Source organism: Lissotriton helveticus, chromosome 1_1 (genome assembly GCF_964261635.1).
Source record: "Lissotriton helveticus chromosome 1_1, aLisHel1.1, whole genome shotgun sequence".
Taxonomy (NCBI): domain Eukaryota; kingdom Metazoa; phylum Chordata; class Amphibia; order Caudata; family Salamandridae; genus Lissotriton; species Lissotriton helveticus.
The window spans coordinates 425,583,868-425,606,484 of record NC_136057.1 but is presented as its reverse complement, the minus strand read 5'-3'; the positions used below and the strand labels follow the sequence as shown (position 1 = coordinate 425,606,484).

At 41.6% G+C, this 22,617-nt stretch overlaps 1 protein-coding gene across 2 annotated transcripts; it reads left to right on the top strand.

Moving 5' to 3' along the window:
• The first annotated feature begins 1,716 nt into the window (after positions 1-1,716).
• On the top strand, positions 1,717-21,049 carry LOC144810523 (uncharacterized). Of its 2 annotated transcripts, none has more exons than XM_078673791.1 (4): positions 1,717-2,074; positions 7,024-12,432; positions 16,784-16,861; positions 19,222-21,049. In XM_078673791.1, exons 2-4 carry the CDS (start codon positions 7,032-7,034, stop codon positions 19,365-19,367), a joined length of 5,625 nt encoding a protein of 1,874 aa, XP_078529917.1. In that variant the 5' UTR covers positions 1,717-2,074; positions 7,024-7,031; the 3' UTR covers positions 19,368-21,049. The 2 variants fall into 2 exon arrangements, with proteins under 2 accessions (XP_078529917.1, XP_078529918.1); XM_078673792.1 differs by lacking the exon at positions 1,717-2,074 and adding an exon at positions 5,289-5,382.
• The last annotated feature ends 1,568 nt before the right edge of the window (positions 21,050-22,617 follow it).

Sequence of the window (22,617 nt, the reverse complement as noted above, 5' to 3'; positions counted from 1 at the left end):
AGATGTTTAACTTACCAAACAAGTATGCACTTGTGGATATTTATTATCTGTATAGTAGTTACATATTATAGTTTTACTGTTTGCTGTTGTTAAGTTCTTCCAGTCCCTCCAAAGATGACCTAGTTAGGCATGAAAGAAAATGGAAGGACCTGACCATTTTCTTCTGGGTGATATAATGTTTTCCTTTGCTTAATACCAGATTCCACTAACAAAAATTGAATTTAACTAGAAATCAATTGCACCCCATTATCCGAAACCAGCACTTCCGGAACACCCTACCATGCAAATACATATTCCAGGAACTCAATCACAACATTCGTTGTCACACTATTCACCATCCTTACTCTGGCCATTTGGAGTAATAATCAATGAACACTATTGCATAAGTCCCGTTAGACGATAATGTAGAAAAAGGACCCATAAAATAATTTATTTTATGTGATATATCTTAAAAACGCTTCAAAATTTGCTAGTGTGACCAAATCTCTATTCCGAGGCTGCTTACACGACACTATGGCATAAATAGCAAGTATAGGGTACACTGTAGTGTCACTTGGGTTTGTGCCCTGTTTTCTATCCTGTGGCCTTCTCCCAATGATAATTGAGTCATCACAGAATTAATTGTTGCAACACTGTGTCTTTACTGTATCACCAAGGCACGGTACCCTGGGAGTATCTGTACTTTAAGAAAGACAGGCCTCCTCTTCAACAGACCGATGCAAATAATATATTTGTATTTATTTTTTTGATGATGGACGTGCCAGATGGAATCTGGCTCGAAGTACTATACAATGTTGAATGGAGGCTTGCTTTGCACAATTGTTTAACCTTTCATGAAAGTGAGGAGTTTATTGCTTCCTGGAAGGATTAAAACATTCTTCCACATTAATCAGTCTTCTGAATACTATAAGCACAGACATACTAATATTCATAAAAGACTGAAGCAGTATCAACCTCGATGTTTTAAAACCCTAATTCAATAGGTTAATGAATTGTTTCATCATTCTCTTCAATAGAATTCATTCATCACTTTTGCTGCCATTTTTGGCTGATTCTGGCATTCCAATTTTTGTTTAGTTTTTACTATGTTTAAATAATTGCCTTTAAATTAAATATACCAAACCAAGCCATCCCATGTAATAAAACCACCAGAAAATGAACTGATATCATATAGTGTACAACTAAAATACAAGCAAATACTGTTCTGAAACCACCTTAATAAGGTTGAAAATGGCCGCCTTTTGGATACTTCCAAAAGAAGAGTCACGCCTAGAAAATGGCGCCCGCATGCGCAGTTCTGCATGATTGAGCAGGAGACACTTTCTCGAGATGTTCTTCCAGATACCGCTTTCACATGCAAAAGTAGGCAGCCGCCCCTTCTCTTCTTTCCTCAGGCAAATGGATAGGAAGGAGGCAGTCGAAGACACACCATGTAAGCGTAAATGGCAGACATAACGAGAAAAAAAGGGACAACTCAAAACCTTTAAAAAGAAGATGTGGTTGTCTCGCTCCAAAAATGTTACGAACACGCTCGCGAATGACGAAATGGACAAAAATAAAACATGTGAAAGCATTTACCAACGGCCACTGTCCATGAAAAACTGCTACAGGAGAATAGCAGATACAAAAGGAAAGATCTGGCTTTTCTACATATGGCCGGAAAAGACTGGATCGCGCCAGCTCCCTGTGGTACCGAGAATGTCTGTTTGCGGTCAAACCGCCGCAGCCGACTCGCAGAAGCTGACAGCAGTCTGTAGGCAGCTCGCGACTCGACGCCAATACAAATTTTTCGTGCTGAGAAAAAAAAGGTGAAATTTGATGCCTTTCGTGCCCATTGGCCACCGGGCTGCGTAGAGCTCCGCCTCTTTTCAGCCCTAAACAAAGATCGCCCAAGGGACGAAACACTGCCCTAGCTGTTGAGGACGCGGGCGGTGTGTTTGGTTTGGGGGCGTAAACCCGGAGGAAATACAGCTGTGATTGCGGCGTGCGCTTGTTTATTTTTCAACACTATGCGTGGGATTTCTCTTCCAAGACTGTGGATGCCTGCAACATATTCTTTTTGCATCAAACAATTGTAAGTATATAGCAGAAACGCTTGCATGCAGCTGCGTGGGGCTTGTGTGCTCAGGTTTCAGTGGCCGGCAACTGTTCAAACATTGCTTCTCCCTTCTCGCTGCATACGTAAAAACTGCCTGCAGTGAGCCGACCGTGTTTGGATCTCTTTAATGTATTTAATATTAATGCCGCATTTTACTTTTCCCGGTCATTGTCCTGTGCTAATGTTCTTTAACGTTGCGGTTATATTGCGGGTCGGGCTTCTGTGCTTCAGAATTAGGTCTGCCGAGAAAAGACCGGTAGACATGAAGCCGACAGTGCTTGTCCTTCATTCAGTCTTACAACAGCTGCAGTGGATATTGTTCTTGCTAGTGGAAAAGGACGTATTCGTCAATTTCCATTTGGGGGGGTTAACGAAACGTCATTCAGTTTGGGGCTGTGAATACTTTGGCGGGAATTCTAGTTTGAAATGCTGTATATTTCGGTCGGGCTTTATATTTCGGTTGGGCTGTATATTTTGGACGGAAGGACCGGATTCTAATATTTGACTGCCGTCTATCCAGCAGTGACGAAGAAACCGACGCATTTATTTTCTTATGGATCCTTCTAAGAGTTTGCCTCAGCGCCTTCTACTGGCGATACAGCATGACTACAATCGCACGAAGCAGTGCAACAGCGACCCCTTTGTCGGGTTCGATAAAAGCATGTTTCGCGCTTTGTATTTACACGTACCATTCTGCTGTCTATTTTTTTTTTGGGCGAGCAATAGGTGTTGTTAACCTGTTTTTACAAAAAGTAAATGGTTTTCTTTCTCCATCAGGTAGTAAAAGTTTACACTGTATGGTGGACGGAAAACTAAGTCCATCATCGTGTGCCACACTATATTGAGCCGATAAAAAAAATCCTTGGCATTGCAAGAGTAATTAATCCCTATGATTCAAAGATGTAAGAGCGTTGGCTTTAATACAGCAAAGTTAATAAACGTGGTTTACGAATTTGATATTCGAAAGGTTAACTAATTATTTGAGGGATAGACTCTAAATGCTTTTGGGGCACACTTGCTTTTCTAAGTATAGCAAACACCCAACAACTAATATAGAAATGACAACTGGTGACCTCCTGCTGTCTCTTATTTATAACGGCCATGGTATTCGTCTTATGCGGAGTTTCTTCTAACCAGATATTGCTGCTTAAACCGTATCTTCACTTACTAAGTAAATACATGTTTAACTGAGAAATGTGCAGGCCGAATTTTAAATCTGTTAAAGCATAGTTAAAGGAAAGATGCACAGATGGCAGACAAACTATCCAACAATATCGTTCGAGTTATACCCTTGTTATAAACAGCCGTGCAGATCCCCAAGCATCTAAATGCACTGCTAGTATTAGTTATAAAAATTAACCGTTTTAGTTTGGCTTAAGAGGTTGCTTTAAAAAGCACATTTTGGTTTCTCATTAGACACATTACCTTAGGGTTATATAGTACCGGAAGAGGAAATGATTACTGCAGGATTTAGCTGTGGACACGCCTTACCCACGGCTTCCTTCCAAGCACCGCCTCTTGGTGATTTTGTTCCAATATCCTGGGGCCCTTACCTTTATGGTGTTTGGTGTGGTGGAACTGATCATGTTATACACCACGCATTTTGTTAACATTGTATACTTGCTATTTAGCAAACCTGGTCTTGTGGTCTAATATGTACAACCATAAAAAGGGGGAAAGATGTAAAAATAAATGGTTTCTGTTGGTTTTTAAAGGCAGTTGCGCTTGTTTTTCATACCTAATTTTACTTTACCACACATTCTACTGTTAAGTCTGCTGTAATTTGAATCTAGAATAATTTCGAATGATTAAAAGTTAATGTGATTGCTAAGATTGTCAGTGAACTCCTTTCCCACCCCTCCCTCGCAGATTTTTCCAGTTTAAAAAAAAATCATATGTGAAAGAGCAAATTGGCTTATATGATAACCCATCATGAGCTGTTATCAGCCTAGTGCTGACAAGGGAAGTGGTAAAAGTGAAATTATAAAATAATAGAGCAATTACTAACGTCACATTTAGTGTACCTGTTCTAGCCCTTCTGACCCGGTGACACACTTTGTGAGACTTGAGGTCCATGGTATCAAACAATTATTTTTTATTTTTAGGTCATTTCCAACCATAGTTTTGTTGTGTTGTAATAGCGTAAATTTACGATGTACACTGATTTAATGCCTCCTCAGGAGTGTTTTTTATTAAACATTTGAGTTTTATAAAATGTATATATTTGTATTGATGGGAAATAAAAAATGTGGACGTCTATGCCTTTTCAGAAGGCTCTACTTTTTTTTATATACCCTAGTGGAACATGGACTGTTTAGAAATCCTCTCAATTTTAAGAATTTAGGGACGAGCCCTAACTGCCTCAACGTTTTGCATTTTAAGTTATGATGCCAATTCCTGTTTAAAAGATGTGTCACGTTTCAGTTTAAGTCCCGCCTCCTGGGTCAAATTACAACTGGAAGGAACAATGCAAAGAGGGTCCCGAGGACTTGGCTGGGCTGGTTCTACAGTTACACTCCTCCCTTGCGGTTGTGACATGTCTGCTTCCCCTTACTATACAAGACGACCTTGAATAATACATATAAAGCACTTTACACAAAACTAGATCCACCCACACTCGAGATATTGCGGGCGCGGCTGAAGTAAACACCCATGGGTTTATTTTCGGCTTGCAATTTCAACATATGGATGCTTGCTGTGCCCCTCAATTGGAAAACATTGAGCATTTTCTATCTCTATTGAGTCTTTACATGAATCGGCAATTGTTGGTAATACATTTAATGGGAGCACAGGCAGGGAGGAGTGTTTCAGTTTTACCAGTTTAGGAATGCTTTCTCGAAATTTTCTTTTCTTGGTATTGTTTGCAGACCGGCGAAACTGGCAGTGGAAATATCGCATTATTGTTCACTCATACATGTCCTATGCACGGAGTAGAAATGTGCCCGAACTTTTAAATGTAAAGATAACTGTTTAGTTTGTAAAATTCAACTACTTAGTTTGCCTAATTCGTAGTTAGAAAGCGATACATAATTTGATGACTAGCGTTCGCATGTGAAAGTAATTTATTTTCCTTATGTCTGTTAATTGGCTAGATTCGTGAATCCCCCCCTTCTGCTGTGTCCATGGGCGGGTTATTAATTAACATTCTTATCGTTTGTCTTTCCTGGAAGTGGGCGCGGCTTTGAGCTGCAGAATATGCTGAGGTAGAGGCCGTACAGAATAGCCATCCTCTGGCCGCTCAGGAAAGCATGAGCAGCAATGGCGTGCAAGGCCGTGTTATGAAGGTACCGGGTTGCATTTTTACAGTAAAGTTCCTCTAGGTGTTACCTTCTTTGATCATAGTTATTTTCAAATATCTGGGTCTACGGAAGTGTTTTTAGGTTAGTCTGTGAATAATTTAAAAACATTGTTGAAGCTCTGTCAGGCAGCTTATCTGGTTTTCATATTGAAACCTAGAGCAGGGAATCATACTACCGCTGGCAAAGTGCTAAACCGGTTCAAAAGTAATATCTTGGGTATCAAAATCATGGCCCTATAGCTGAAAGGTAAATTGGGTGAGGTGAATAGAGTGCATAGTGTTGTTTCCATGTTCTCGGGGTCCAGAGCATTTGTAAGGATTGGCCTAGACAATCCTTATTCTAGTCTTATAAAAAATGCATGCACACATAGAAAGGCTTTGCCTCGGCCCTCCTCATCAATTGGCGTGTGTCGTCAGTAATATTTTGCTTTCGCACCAATATTCCGGGGCAGTGGCACAGTCCCCCTCTGATTGGCTCTTTTAACCAATGAGTGACATTGCCAAAGCTGGTGAATCAGTATTTTTTTTCTCTCGATAATTTAAATTTATTTCATTTTTGTATTCTTGTATTTAAACTGTATTAAGGTTATTGTAATTTTTAATTTACTTTGTTGCTGCAGCATCTAGGCAGGCACTTTCTGTTGCTTCCTCTTGCAATCAAAAATAAGCATACCAGGATGGAAAGACTAGACCCATTTGCTTTGCCATCACTTGCCTAAAAGTGTTGATTTGGGTCGTCAAAACAGCTAGTGGACTTGATACATATTTAATTAAAGTCGAGAATTGAGCCTAGGATTAAAAAAAAGTCTTAATCGACGTTTTCGTTGGTGTGCTTCACTGCACGTCTGGACATTGGTGGGTCATCGTGTTGTTAAAACTACACACCTTGGTCATTGAGCTACTGTGAATGAGTCCTCAGTTTCGTCCCCGAACTCCACTTGGGAATTATCGATTTGATTCGATAATTACACAAACGTAAAACTTGTCTTGTGCTGTAGTCCGACATTAAGCATTTCTGCCGCTTTTCAGCATTCTTTCCGCGGATGTAATGGTGATCAAACCTTGTCGCGGATCTTATAGTTTATAATCTTACATCAAATCGTTTTCGTGTGCCAGAACTGTGTATGCTTAAAAGTAGAGCAAACATCGCTAAGTAGCTTCGGTTTTGCTCTTTACCAACACCATTTGCGGTACATCATACGGTTGTGAATGCAAGCGAGTTTAAATACAGCAAACACAGCCCACGGAGCATTTCTACACACATCACATTTACGTTAATGGGCTCAATCTACTGTATTTATTTCAGTCCGCTTAAAAGAAAAGCCCTGCATCTGAACTCGGGAATGTCCCTCCCCTGCTCTGGCTGTGCCCGGCTGGATATGCTCGACGTTTCCCTTCAGTCCAGTGGGAGTCAGAGTAGGGATGGCAGTAACTGGTGGGGATCATGATGTGCTGGGTAGAGTTCATAGCGATTCGAGTCTGATTGGGTCAAGTGTAATATACGCTGCCCCTAAATGTAAATGCTTTTATATATTGAAATAACTTCGTAAAACCAGAATTTGCAAGTGCATTGCTTTTTTACATGTGCGAGTCAATTGTTTATAATGTTTTTTCTACTTTGTTTCAGATTTCACCATGGTCAAAAAAGGGTGTGAAAAAAACCAAAGCAAACGTGAAAATAAGATGGAGTGTAACGTGAAAGCTGCCCATGTTGGTAACCAGCAGAACGTTTTTGGCAGTCAGCAGTATTTTCCACACATCTCCAGTGGGGCTATTGTATACACACCTCAAAACATGCCCTTGGGCCATTCTAAATACCCCTCCAACGAACAGTTCTATCAGAGGAGTGGGCCTGTTTTATCATCGCAATCCATACCTGGGACAGTGCCGAACATGCAGCATGTTCAATCACAGCAGTATGCAACTCAAAACTACTATGCTAATGCATGTCAAACAGTATTTCAACAAGTAAGTAATCCAGCAGGTATTTTGAAAGAGGCATCCTCTAACCAAAAATGCAACCGGAGTACGAACGATATGTTTTTAGAATACATGAATCAGAAAAACTGTTATATGCCTGCCTATTATCAGCACGGCACTTCTACTCTTCCTCAGTCAATAAATGGACAGTTCAGTTTCCAGCCAGCTGCTGCCTATCAAAAAGTGCAAGGGCATGCCCCTTTCCCAAATGCAGGAGAAGTGTCAGGAAAAAACTCCAACATGCAGGTGCCTCCACCATATTCTCATCTGGGTTCTCAGATGTCTTACGATGTACAGAGTGAATGGCCCCCTAATCTGTCCTCTGATTTGTCAACTCAGACGTTCAACCATGATTCAGTGCATCCCCAACATGGAGAGTCCCTCCCTAAACAAATGCAAAGTCGAACACCAGAGCAAGACCAACGGCACGTCCAGCTCCCAGAGGCAGTACTTAAACTGCTGCAGCCCAAGCAGTCGTATAAGCAGGCAGATAAAAGTGTGCAAAATCAGCCAAACCTCTACTCCAATGCTCCAAATCCATATTATGACTGGCACCAACAACCTCAGAAAACGGCGACTGAAAATGGTTGTAACAATGACGTTCTTTCACCGTGTGAACCTCACAATGCAAACAGTGATACATCTATCAGTCCAAAGGACACTGGTTCAAATGTTTCAAGCCAAGCCTGCACTGACCTCATCCAGCGTGTGCTGAGATATGGACACGAGTACACTAGTGCTCCTGCTAACGCACACAACCACATGGACGCAGTGCCGGCACTGGGAAACTATTCTGTTTATGGTTCCAGTGGCTTCCCAAACAGTATGGTTCATTCTCTGAATCACACTGAGAAGTCTGACGTGTCACGTGAAGCGATGGTTCAACTACCTAGGAAAGTCTTGGGTGCAAAAGACGACTACGTGAATGCTCTGTGGCACTACACACATGCTGCCACAATCCATCAGAATCCTGAAGCGCTTCCATCTTATAAAACTGCGTGCCAGCAAAACCAGCCGATGCACCGCTACAGTCCTCGAGAGGAAAACTATGTCAATCCGACATCCATGGGCAACACAGGACTGTGCATGCTTGCTAATGGTCAGCAAATTGTCAAAAGCTCTCCAACATCGACTGTACTCTCTTCTCATTGTGCCCAGGATCAGAATGAACCAGCCCCCTCTACTCCATTTTCCAATTATTTGAGAAATGCATATCAAACGTCGGAGGGGATGAAGAAGTCATGTGAAAGTGTTGAAAAGCCAAAATCTCCTTCGGATTTTAGGAACAGTGTTAAATCCGAGCAAAGACACAAAGAGTGCGCCTTAGCAAGTGGACAGTCTGCAGGTGCTATCAAGACCCAAACCAACATTCAAAGTGGACATTCAAACCTTTGTACTGTACCGGACAGGAATGGCAATCCAATGGAGAAAGAGTCTCTTTCGTATAGTGCGAGAGATCAGACTTGTAATCCGAGGCAAAATGAAACTTCTGGTAGAGACACTAATCTGCCTAGTCCCAATTCAAAATCTACTGCTTCGGAAAGTGTTACAAGCACTATTGTCTCGCAGCTGGAAACTGGGCAGGTTAGATCTCTGCCTAGTGACATCATTGTGAAACAAGAACCCAGTGATACAATCCAAGACTCATCCAATTTTGGCCCTTGCAATAAGATGGTGTCAAGTATTGATGGGTCAGATGAACAACAGCTCAGCAGAGATGTAGATCCAAAACCAACTTTGCCACCTCAGGGTCTTTGTGAACAAAATGATGAAGCTTTGAATAAATCACAAAAAGCAGTATTCCTGAATGAAAAAACAAACACTGCATCTAGCATGGATGTTGGTAATCGGTGTTCTGACCGTGCTGTAACTGTGCGTAAGCCTGAGCTGTTTGGTATAAATATGAGAAAGACTGCTGAACCTCAAATTGCTGTTGTTAATCCTTTAACACCGTCCAAGTCAGAAAGTCCCAGTAAAGACCAAGAAAACGTGCCTCCAAGGAATGGAATGTATCCCGCTCCTCAAGAAGCTCTTCGAGGCCCTTTGTCACAACAAAGAAAAAGGAAACTGGCAGTTGTTTCAACAAATGGAAATATTGACCATATATCTTCAGTTAACACGATGCTGGATATATTGGATTCAGACGCTTCAGTAAACTGTCCGGGCAGTCAGAAAATTATACAAATGGCATGTGCATTAAATTCAAAACTAAGTGTCTCCCAAGGTAAGGCTAAAAGGTCTGTGCCAGCTCTGAACTCCACAAAACCTTTGCTTCAATTAAAAAGCAATGAATTTACTCCACCTCCAGCCAGTCCTTTGTGCCAAGAGAAGCCAGAATTACAATTTGGAGATGATCCCTTGCTGCTAGTCAATGGTGCATGTGAAGAGCAATTGCAAATATCCAGCGTTTGCACACTTGTTGAAGGTAGTACATTTTATGATTCACAAATGGCAAAAATATTTGATGCTGATCCGCTTGAACAATCAAAAGAGACCAATATTGAATCAGAAGGATTGGTGGTATTACAAAGAAACCTAACCATGGATGTCAAAAACAAGACCTGTGAAGCAGAAGTTCTTGAACCATCCCCTAAGCGGCAACATCTAGATCAGAATTGTACGGGAGAAAACCAAAGCAGTCCAGTGGGGAAATCTAATGGCTCCAACCAAAAGGTTTTGGTTTCCAGCTCAGAACCAGAGCAAACTGTCCTGGACACGTTACATAAAGAGACATTTGTTGAACTAAGTAGAGCAAATGAGGGTGATCTTTCATTTAATCCAATTACGAGTCAGACAGAGAAAGACAGCTGTAGGAATGAAGGACAACTTGAAGAGCAAATGCCAAACATGACTGACAGCATTCAGGATGAAATGCCAGATGGCTATGAGGCTTCTTCTGAACCATATCTAAATTCTCAACTGTCTGAGCTTCTAAGAATGTTTCCTTTTGGAATAGATACAATGGAAACTGGAGCTTTCTCTGAAGAAAGTGAAGTTTCAGAAAAAGACCAAGATGGAAGTAGCCTTTCACAGCTGCGAAAACCCCAGCCAGATCAAGAGAATACAGTTTCTTCTCAAGTAGTTGGCCAGGCTGAAAAGACCCAACCAACAAAACAAGCAGAAGTGGTAAAAGAGTTGCAGTTCAATAATGATTGCAGTAGTCCTTCTCCAGACATTGATCCTGAAGACGGGGACACAATGGAGAAAGAAAAAGGTAAACCTAAGTCCAAAGATTTAGAACTGGTGCCAGGGCTTAAAAGTGACAGAGCCGTTCATTCTATGCAGTGTGGGAAATTGTGTTCTCTGGAACAACCATCGATTGCTTTATTAAATTCTCAACACCCAAGCTTCCTTTTCCCAGCCAATGCTAGGCAACCCCCTTGTGATTCCTACAGGAAAAGTGCAACTATGACAAATGTACCCAGTGCCAACTCCAAGCAAATAAGCTTTAAGGAGCGTGTTGGCATGGACACAATGCAGCCAGTTTCCAATTTCTTACTATCCGTTTACAGTGGTGAGCAAAAAGGATTTTATTTGAATAACATGGCGGCTAACAGTAGAACAATTCCCTTTAATCATAATGCCACTTACCAGAAACCTGTAAACCACATAACCAATGAGCATTCCTACCTTCATGTGAATAGTTCATCACAAATGAATGCTAACTCTGAAAAAATAGAAGATCCAGCAACATTTCAATTGACTCACCAAGGCAAGCTATTGCAAAACGGCCTTCCAGAGACTAGTGTTGGATGGCAAAAAAAGGACTGGGTTAATAGTGCCAAGAATGTGAAATACTTGCATGGTGAGCAAAACCTTTACCACTCTACAGATGCCAGAAAGACTGGGACATGCGAAAGCAAAGGTGAACAAAATGTGTTAAGGCTCCAGCATGTGACCGCACCTACTGCTGGAGGAGCTCAAATTGCATATGGCTACCAAGACAGTACATTGAAGGAACATCTACGCAACACCCAAGCTTATCATAAAGTTGACCATAAGTCCCGATCACCAAAAAAACACAAGGAGCCTAAAGAGAAAAAGAAAAAGAACAGATTAATTGTTAAAACTGACTTTTTGAAACCTAAAGCCAATAAAAATAAAGTGTGTCAAAAAACGGCTAAGGAACAGCTGTCAGATGAGAAAATCAAGGTGTCAGAAAATGGCTGTATAAAGTGCGTGTTTTCCTCGGATAAGTGTGATGTACATAGTACAAAACTCGGGGAAGATGTCCAAGTTGCACTTTCAGACAATAGCAGTTGTTTAGTGACAGACAGGGGACTAATTGGGGAAAAACAGGGATTAGGAGAGGGGGCTCGTGAAGAGCGCAGTGACATACAAACCCTAGTTCGTGATGCAGTATCGGCTGCAGACCATTTGCACAACCTTGCAGTGCAGGAATTCTTTCAGCGCCTGAAAGCAGAACAAAACCCAGGAGGAAAGAAAACCCAAAAGGCGCGGGAAAACCACAAAGCAAAGCAACCTTGTGAAGAGCCCAAAGACCCACACACACTAGTTCATGATGCAGTATCGGCTGCAGACCATTTGCACAACCTTTCAGTGCAGGAATTCTTTCAGCGCAGGAAAGCAGAACAAAATACAGGAGTAAAGAAAACTCAAAAGGCGCGGGAAAACCTCAAAGCAAAGCAACCAGTGCAATATAGAAAACCTTCTATAACCTTCGAGAATTTGGAAGAAGGTGGGAAACGGAAAACTGAAGCTAGTTTGGGGGGAAATGTGTCCGAGCATCCTAAAAAAGCTCCCCAAAAACCAATGGAATCCATTGGTGAACACTTTCTGACAAGAATTGCATTCACTGGCTATAAAAACGGAGTGATACAGCTTGTAAATTTTAACTACCTAAACTCGGCTAAAAATCATTTGCCTCTCAAAGCTTCTAAACCCATTGTAACAAAGAAGCCTGAAACCCCTGCAGAAGAGCTGAAGGTGCTTGAATTTAAATTGTGCCCCGAAGAGCTTCTAGGACGCCACACTGCAGAGGATGAACCTGAAGGTGCCAGACCACCTGTTAGCCAAGATGACCCTTTATCTGAAGGTAAAGAAGTGTGTGTAGCTATATATATCTTTACCCATCACGTCATGTTCGCTATATTGCAGTCTTGGACTGAAAGGGTCCCCATTTATAAATGTTGATTTGCATCCATTGGTAACTTAGGTGTTCAAAAAGGCATTTTCTGTTTTATACCAGTTCCTGATTAAGAGAATGGTGAATTTTACTAATGGACCGGGCCACTGAAATAATAATTCAGGCAAATTATGCGGAATAAGTTGGCCCTCTTTAGGTTTGTATTACCCTGTTATTGTGGCATTATATATTTTTTACATGTTCACACTTTGGGGCCAAGGTTTCACCTCATTAGTATCATTTTGACAGCCAGAAAAAAACGTTATCTTAACCAGTCATCCTTTGCGAAGGGCTTCCCACTGTGACATGTTTCTGCATTTTAAGAAACCGTTGATCTGTTTAAGCTAGAAATGTAGCAACGTATAGATTGCTGCATATCCATATTTATGCGGAACACAAAGCCGCAAAAATCGCATAATTCCAGTGGCTTTTTTAGATTATGGTTAACGGCTCAATAGGAAGATTGTCATCTTGTATAGGAGGTAGTTGTAATCATGCAATATGTATTGAACACCCAGACAATCGTATGGTTGTAGATCAGGCTTCTCCAGCAAGTATCTCTCGAGCTACCTGTAAGTAGTTCTCCTGTGTGCAACCCTACCTACTAAATCACAAGCTTAACCATGTACTCTAAAATTTAAACGCGTGTATTCAAGATTTAAACATGTTTTCATAATTTATGCTGGTGTTTGGGGAAAAAAATGGTGGACATTCTATCATATTTTGGCCATCCATATTAGCAAAGCTTTTATTGTTGGCAACTGTGCCTTATGCACGGTGGTGATCACTTCTGGTAAATGGCCATTAATGTAAACTTGCACTATCACAGCTCTTATAATAGTAGCTTGGGATGATATTCGTTGAACATAAGTAGCTCTTATTACATGACAGCACTTGTAAATGTGCTCATGAGAATGGCTCAAGTGACTATTCTAGCAGGGTAAGAGGGCCTAGGCAACATAGCCACAATTTAGGAGGTTCTGGCAAATGGATTTCTCAATTTCTACATGTGGATTGGAGGAAAGGTCAAAATTAAATGTTGAAATGCATATTTCCACTTGTCTGCAGATTTACCACCTCGTCAAAGATCCACATGATAGCCTTTTTCCAGTAGGACTGCTAATAAATATCCAGGAGTGGTCTTTAGACTTGCAAACAATCTTCCCAAATGCAGGAGGAACAAACATTTGCAAAGCAATATTTCTTGCACTTTTGAGAGTTTAAGTTATTGGCATTCTAAATGACTATGCCTTTTATTAATGTATTTTGAAAACCTGCAAGCGATGCGTAAAACACACACTTTGTACTTATAGTTGTTGCTTACGAGAAGCAGGGCTAGCAGTAACTGCGCCTCTTTTACTGCCAACCTCGGCTCCTGCTTCTTCCCCTTAAAAACTTTTTTTCAATCAGTGGTTTGCCTACTATACGTTTTTAATTTTATGTGTACTAATCAATTTTGTGGCCTACATACTGTATCAGTGGGTGTTGTAAATTCAATGCAATGAAGCTCCTAATGAGCTGAAGGCATTGTAAAAGTACACAAACACATTTTTTTACCTCTTCAGCATCAGAATGCAATTTAAACCCAACGCAATCTGAACAAAAATATAGCGCAATAATATAAAAAAAAGGACATTTCCCTCTGCTGCGTCCCAATTCACCTCAAAACAAGAACAAGTTGCAGGAAAGGGAGAGTGGGCCGTGACTGCTACGGCTACATCGAAAAAGACATTAACTCACAAAATAGTGCTCAGTAACAGTAAATAAAACATACCGAGTAACGGGGCCAGTCCTCATGGGCGGTAACAGCTGAAGAGAGGGAGGTACTAAGAAGGGACTAATAAGCATATACCAAATCAAAAAACACCATTTACAAAGGACCGGGACAAAGGCAATTAAAAAGATGGGTGGTGCTTCATGCCCATATCTTGAATACTTATGTGAGATAACAAGAACCCCCTGAAAAGGATCAAATTCCTGGGTCAGGGAAAACAATATATGTAGATAAACAACCCAGGCAACAAACACTACTTACTAGCACATGAACAATGGCAAATTGGCCACACAATTAAATGATACACAACTGTTTTAGCACCAAAAGTACATTTTAATTACATACATGGGATCGTTTTTGATAAAAACAATGAATCATGACATTTGATAAAACATTATGGCATTGTAGCATATGCATTAATTAATATAATGAATGCTAATAAAAAATGATATATAGATGGTTTCCTGTCTACGCGTTTCGACACATGTCCGTGTCTTCCTCAGGACTTTACCAACATGATGCTGTTTAGGATAAGCTTCTTTAGACTTCTCCTAATAATTGAACCTTGCCAGTTAACTGCTGAAGTATATTCACAATGAGTCTTGCTCTGTTTGACTGCTTGGAAAATTTCGGAACTGCGTATTAATGCCTATGTCCGCCCTTCCTAAGCTACTGTTAAAAAACTCCCATGACGTGTCGAGTATATTGTTACAGTGCCTGCGTCTACGCGTGCGGTAGTACATATCTTGAATACTGAATGTCTCAGAGAGACAGCCCAAACGTTGCCTAGGCGAGACCTAAAAATAGGAGTAGATATCCATATTTTTAAGCCTGACTTTGTGAATCTGGCTCTTCACAAGCATTCTTTATTTGGCTTTGAGACTGGTAAAAATGATTGAGCAATTTTGGTCAAGTTGTCATAGACTATGTACCAGCATCACTTGAGTAGTGAATGGGTGCAGTCACACATCTGCTGACATTTTGCGTTTAGGGGCTGAAATACTGGTGATAATTTTGCACAAATGTACACCAAGGTAAGACATAACACAATTATATACCAATACACCTTTCCTTGAGCTCCAGATAGTTTAAAGCGAGTTGTATACTGTATTCTTCACATTGACTACCTCAGAACATACTGACATATGTGTAACCTGTTTTGTGCATGTGGTAAGCCATTCATGAATATTACAGGGCTCGAAAAACCCCTAAAATAGTACTAGTCATGCAGGTCTAGTACCTTGAAAAATCTCATCGACCTAACTGCAACCTCATTGACCTCCGTCTTTGAAAGCAACAAATGTGTCAAAAGATAACAAGATTTACTGGCATCTTTATTGCTCATTCACCTTGTGAGCAATAAAAATGCCTTTAAATCTTGTTATCTTGTCATGTGCTCCGTTTTCAGAGACGGAGGACAAAAGTTAATTTGTCTTCGTACTCGCTAGAAAGGGCGAGTAAAACCTAAGAACATCTAGCCCTTATTAAATTTATCTCACAAATGCGAGCGGTCGAGTGGATTTTTCGAGCCATGTATTGGAATACTAGCATTTCACAATGGCTTATGTTGGGCTTTGCTTATCCTTCAGTTAACTGTTCCGAACCTTCCAATATGTTCCAGCAAGCAAAAAAAATTATCTGGAATTTGCAACTACTGATTAGTGCTGTTTTTTTAGGTCGAGCCTGGCCAGTGAGGCATGTATTAGGGTATGGACTTGACTTGAAGCCCCGCCCACTCTCCGCCCATATTTGTTATTGGCTTGTGTCATTGTCCTTCGTAAAGGCTTGCTGCTGATTCCTTATTAGGCTTGTTAGTCCCTCCTTAGTGCCGCCTCGTCTTAATTTGTATCCTCCCACTGGCACTTTTACTTCGGTTGTTACACGGTATGTCTTAATTAGCCTGTTAGCACTATTTTCTTTAAGTTTCTCCTACTGCAGGCACAACATGCTTTCCTGTATCATTTTATGCTCCTTGCACGCTTTCACGTTCCAATCAGCACGGGTTAATTGCGGCCACTTCTTTGAAATGCACTAGGTCTCACATTTACAAGAGTTTAAGTTATTGGCATTGTAAATGACCACGCCTTTTATTTGTGTTAATTATCAAAACAGATCAATAAAATGCCAATAGCTTAAACCTTTGCAAATGCGAGACCTATTGCATTGCAAATGCATTTTCTTTTCTTTTTTTTTTTGCACGCATATTGCAGAGTATAAATAGCAATACAAATTATACTGCCCCAATGGGAAAATCATTTAACCTACTAAACATTATTGCAAGACCATTCAGAAGTAAATTACTATACTACTAGGGAAATAAACCTGCATCAAGAAAAGTAATTGCAGAGTACTGTAACAGTATCACTTATAATTTATGTAATTCGTGTACCTTGTTCTAAACCTCCACTATTATAAAAGTACTGCCGTATTGTTTTGCACTTTCTTGGTACAACTCTGTTACATACTTACGATTGCTTTATTTCACAGAAATACAGAAAAAAGCAGATTCATCTTCCAGTAATATCCCACTGAAGAAAAGAAAAGTGGACATGGCCCTACTTCAAGGTAAGATGGTTTTCAGAACTGGGAGCACTCTTCAGACATCTCAACCTAATGAAATTGTGCCATTGGCATAGTTGACAATTATCAAGTTTGAGCAGGTTTTGGGACCAACAAACATGCATTAAAAAATGAGCACAGCAACTAAAAGCACACGTTTTTATTAACCTGTATTCTGTCATCAAAAGAATTCTATAAAAGGCAGTTGTTATGCACCATAACCAAGGAGCACACAAAGGTCGGTTAGGATGCCTCCCCAATCCTAGAAAGCCACATCTATTTTATATAGTCCTAACACCATATTTCTTCCGATATGGGTGGCCCCGTAGGCAACATTGTTAATGTTTCAAGAGTCCACTATTGGGGGGTTCTTTTTCCTCAAGACCCTCAGTTTATTAATCAAAAGCTCGAAGTAGTTCTGTTGGCTCATATTATGCAATAAATCTAAACTAGAATCTTGAAAAAAAACTTGAACCAATCTTTGTTCAGGTGTACATAATTGAAGCCCGTTGCTTTCCTATCATAACAATGTCCCGAATATTTAATTTACTCCTAAACGCCCTTAAGTGTGGTTAAACCTAGCAACAACGCTGTTCAAATTGTCAACCGCCAATGTATTGTTTCTTTATGCATTTCCCTTGTGTTTAATGCGTGCTGGAGTTATGCTGTGATCGTGATAGCGTACTATGTTATATCTGCACTTTTGGGTGCGTGAGGTGTTCTGTCTGTCTAATATTTTCAGTTTGATGTGGAAATATACACCCTAGCTTCTTATGGATTTAGGGTTATTCATGTGGGACGAGGGGGTGTGAGTGGAAAGGTTGGCTGGGTAACAATATTTGGACATCTACAATGCACCGCTTTAATCAGAGCACTCTGTGTATTTACTCCTAAATGACACTATTACAGAAGCCCCAGTATTCCAGATGATGATGTACTCCAGGCTGGACTACTGCCAAAGGAGTGAAATCATGCCAAAGGAGTGGTTTCATTTGGGGCAATTAAATCTGGGGACATGAGCTGGAGCTGTGCTGGTGCTTTGTCCGGTACATTTGTAACCAATAAGCGATACTACAATTGGAAGAGAAACTGAAGTGGGGAACTTGAGTAGGTCAACATTGAAAATACTTATGTACGTATGTACCTACCTATGTCCAAAGGTTTGAACACTGTGTGTACATCCCCTCCCCCTCATGATCTCCAATGTTGACCGTCTCCAGTTGACTGGGCTCTCCAGGTTGTGGTGCAAACTGTAGCTTTATTGCTACCACACACGTGCAATGGTGAGATGCAAAGCGCTTGGTAGGTTGCTGTTCTGGCACAAGACTGATCTAACTGTCCTAGTGTTGACAGACAAAGTTTAAGCAAAGTTGTGGCAGAAGGAGCCTTTCCCTACTTCCATTGGAGAAACATGTACTGTTTCATTGATAAGCTAGCTCTGATGTTCCTTTACCACTGATTTAATCCATAATATTGGTTAATAATTTCACTTCACAATTATAATGGGCTGGTAATATGGAATTTTGAGATCAGTAACTGACATGGTAGATTGATGATATTGATGGTTGTGTAGAACCGGCTTTTGAAGACCCCTCCCCACTAGGAGAGTCCAAGCCAGCGGTGTAGGGGACACCGTGGAATCTACGGGTTCTTCTTGCATAAATACATTATCGAAGAGACCAGGACAATCAGCTGTGGAGGGAAGCAAGTTATTTATTAGCTTGAGCTAAGGACAGGGTCCCAGAATGGTACAAAGACAATCCTGCGGAGACTGCTGCTTTACTCTGCAGCCTACACCTATTTATAGCGCTAGCCACGCCCATTTGCACAGTACAGGTTCCATATTCAGATAAGTTCCTCATCTGACAAGTTCTTAGTCAGTCTTGTCTGGTGCAATCGTGGCCAGGGGACATCTGTATCTGATTGCACAATGTACGCAGTCCCGTGCTTCCTTGCCCAACTAGTGTGGTCATGGGGCACAGCCTCGTGCTTCCTCTATCAGTTGGTGTGGTCACAGGGCAGTTGGTCGTGACAGGCTGAGTTGCCAACAATGGACAGGATGTGGCGGAGTCTCTGGCACAACTGGGGGCGGGTGAGGCACACAGGCCGCTTCTTGGAATCGGCTCAACCACCAGGAGCGGGGAGGATTGTGCAAGTTTCAACAGGGACGTGGAAAGCAATTCTTCACCAGGTTGCCGAGAGCATGGCAACACTAAATGGAGTCATGTGGGTCATTTTAAAATACAGTTCAACAGTTGGTTACACTTGTTACTTTTCTGATTCCCTATTGCAAAGTCAATGCTAGGATTGATGTGGAATACTTAGATTATACATAGAAGCTAATGTTATATTTTTTTTCTTCACAGGTAATATTAATGTGCCAAAACAAACGCTGAATCGAGGTATATTTTCCACGGAGCAAAAAAGTTGTCCACAAACTCCCAATTCGAAAGTCCTCTTCAGTGCCTTCAAGAAGCTCCATTTAGAGACGCAAAGCAGAAAAGTTGCATAGAACGGTTTACAGACCTACAGGACCTAAAACTGGTTACGGTGCCCATTTTGGCATTTCAGTGTTTTGTTAACTGGCATCCATTGGTCTGAGACACTAGCTCCAATCGGTCTTAACCACTAGTACTTGTGATTTTCCATTCCATCGTTTCTTCGTTCTTGGTGCTGCTACAGAAGGGACAGTCCACTCAGGCTTGCAGTTCAGTTCAATGTCCGCTCTACATGGGAAATAAGTCCCCAGAAGTGGCTGACTTTTAGGGCCTCCTCAAAGCCCCACATGGAGTCCAAGAAGAGCTTTGTAACTTGCATCTAAAGTTGCTCGCCAATGATAATGTGCCTTATTGAGAAAATCAATGACCGAAGTCTAAGAATGAATGTACTGCGTATTTGTCAAAAGGATATCATTGTACATTATGTTCGCATGATCAAGAATGTTTTCTTTGGTACTGAGATACACTTGCATATATGTACCAATGTGATTTTAATTAATTTCAGCTGTTATAAGTTGAAGTTTTTGTTTCTGTCTTACAAAACACTTGCCTGGAAGTAAGACCTATTTGAGCATTAAAAAAAAGCACTTGCAGATGCTGTTGACACTTTATACGGTTTTACACTAAGAGGTGAACACAGAAATGGGCATCACAAGTGGAGGATTTGTTTTCACTGGTAACTTAACCTTTTTTTTATTTTTTTCAAGGCTCGTAAAGTTAATGAACGAACCCAGTGTTAGGAGCAAAATGCAGCCTTCTTCACTGTAAGCCTTGTTTAAGACCTAGTTATTCAAATGCGAATTCGCCACAAAGCCTTGTACAGGTTTCACCACCTTCTTTAAGTGAGTGCCCTTTCACCTTTAACACAGTAAGTGAAGATCTTCAAGTGTAGCACACTGTTAATTAAACTTCTTTCCAAATGGAAGGGCTTTATCAGCAGCAGTTTACCCCCCTCCAGAAGGCCTTCATTTATGTCCCTGGTATTGGTCGCCTCTTTCTACAGTGTTCATTCTCTCTGCTGCGCAGGAAATGCAGACCACGAGGGGCAATGCAAGCAAAAAACTATAATTTTTGTATGCTATTTGCAGGCCTTCATTACAAAACCTGAAAATCAATTTGTTTGTGACTTTACAAATGTAATTATTGCGAAAATATAATTGATTTTGGCCAAGTGGTCTCTCCCCTACTTGAAACATTGTGGTATCTCCAATCCAGCAGTATTTTATTTAGACGTATAAAGCTCAGTGACTTTATTGAGGTGTTTGTACATGTGAATATTACAATTAACTTTTAAAACAGAGCTCATTTACTGGGCTATCTGTACGGGGTTGTACGTGATGCTAGATAATCCTGTTTTTGTGGGATTTTTGTAATTTTTTTTGTTGGGGTGTCTCCCGCTGACATCTTTATTTATGGTTTCCAGAATCTGGAAGGATGTTATGTATATATTTTTCGTTCAGGATGCGAACACGTGAGACTTCAATATAAGCTATGTTAGCTAATCTTGATGCCTGGATGCAGGGACACTTTTGTAAAAAACCCTTTTTATTGTAATATACTCACACGTTTTACAGAGTGAGATTTTTGTACGGGCGTAAATTTCTGGAGTGTGCAAAGTGGTCATGTGTATACAAATATTGCATCCAGTTTATGTTGCTATATTTTTTTATATATTGCAATAAACCTTTAAAATCGCTCGTTTTGTAGTTTCCATCTGCCTTTTCTATATTGCTTTGACAATTGTTTGTGTTTTAGCTCTTAAAACTGAGAGCAGACAGTTTCTTGTCAAAGTCTCCACATTTTCAATGCGAAAACAGATGAGTGCAACGCTGGTTTTGGCTGTGTTCCATTTGAAATTCCAGGACATATTGAGTGCCTTACGTACACGCTTATGCACAGGGAGTAATACAGCAACGGGGAAGTTAGAAGTGAGTCCCTGATTCGTTATGTTCTGTATTGTAAAGTTCTAGGTTTCAAATTCCGAAGGTGAATGGGCAGGTCCAGTTAACCGTCCTGAGCTTCTCAGAAGCGGTCGCTCCCCTTGCTGCTCCCTGCTTCCACCTGGTATCGTAGCCACGCATTGGACGCATTGCTCGCACTGCTAGAATTTGTTTGTCATCGTAGCGCTTATTGCCAGACTTGCTCGCACTGCTGAATATTAAGTGATCGTAGCGCTTCACCATTAGACCGTGCTTTGCTATTTACTGTGCCATTGTTATTTACTGTGCCACTCGCTTTGCCTGCTCTGATAATTGTTGCCTGACTGCTGCCCAGTTCATAGCGCTTAATTAACTAAAGTTGTGCCCCAATCTCGTCCTGTTTCGCTTTTGGCTTGCTGCCATTTTGTTTGTTGTTGTGCCTCGCAGCCCGGCTCTCCACCCCGCTCCCGCCTCCCAGCTGCTCCTCCCTCGCCCCACCCCCCTCCACTAACCACTTATGACAGATGCTTTTGCGCGCAGCGTTCACGCGCAGCGGTTGCGCCCCATGCGCGCCGAAGGTGCGCCAAAGGTAAGCCCGTCCGCGCCTGGACCGCGCCCAGCGCCAGACCCCCTGGCCCCCACAAAATCCACTCCGCCCGCATAACATACGACGCCGCAACCCTCTCAGCCCTTAACCCCGGCCGCCTACCAAACTGCTACCAAACCGCCCCAGGACACACCCATGGACCCTTCACCTGCCACTCCTGCAAACTCGACTGCATCAGAACCCACACCAAATCCAAAGACTCCAATCAGAGCTCCGACACTAACCACCTAAAGTGCATCCTGCTCAACACCCGCTCGGTCCACAGACACACCATTGAACTCTGGAACCTACTCAATACTACATCGCCGGATGTCGCCTTCCGTACAGAAACCTAACGCCTCATCAGTACCCGACATCGCCACAGCCATCCCGGACGGCTACAAGATCATCCGCAAGGACCGCACCAACCAAACAGGAGGAGGCATCGCCATCGTCCATAAGAACACCATCCGCATCACGTCCAGTTCCGACGACTACCTCGCTACCGCCGAACACCTTCACTTCCAGATCCACACCGACCCCACGACCACACTCACAGGCACCCTCATCTACAGACCACCAGGACCCCGCACACAATTCAGCGATGACCTCACTGACTTCATCAGCCCACACGCCCTTCCCTCCGAGGACTACATTCTACTGGGAGACCTCAACTACCACCTGGAAAAGAAAAACGACTGCAACACCACCACCCTTCTGGACAACCTGGCCAACCTCGGACTCGAACAGCTTGTCAAC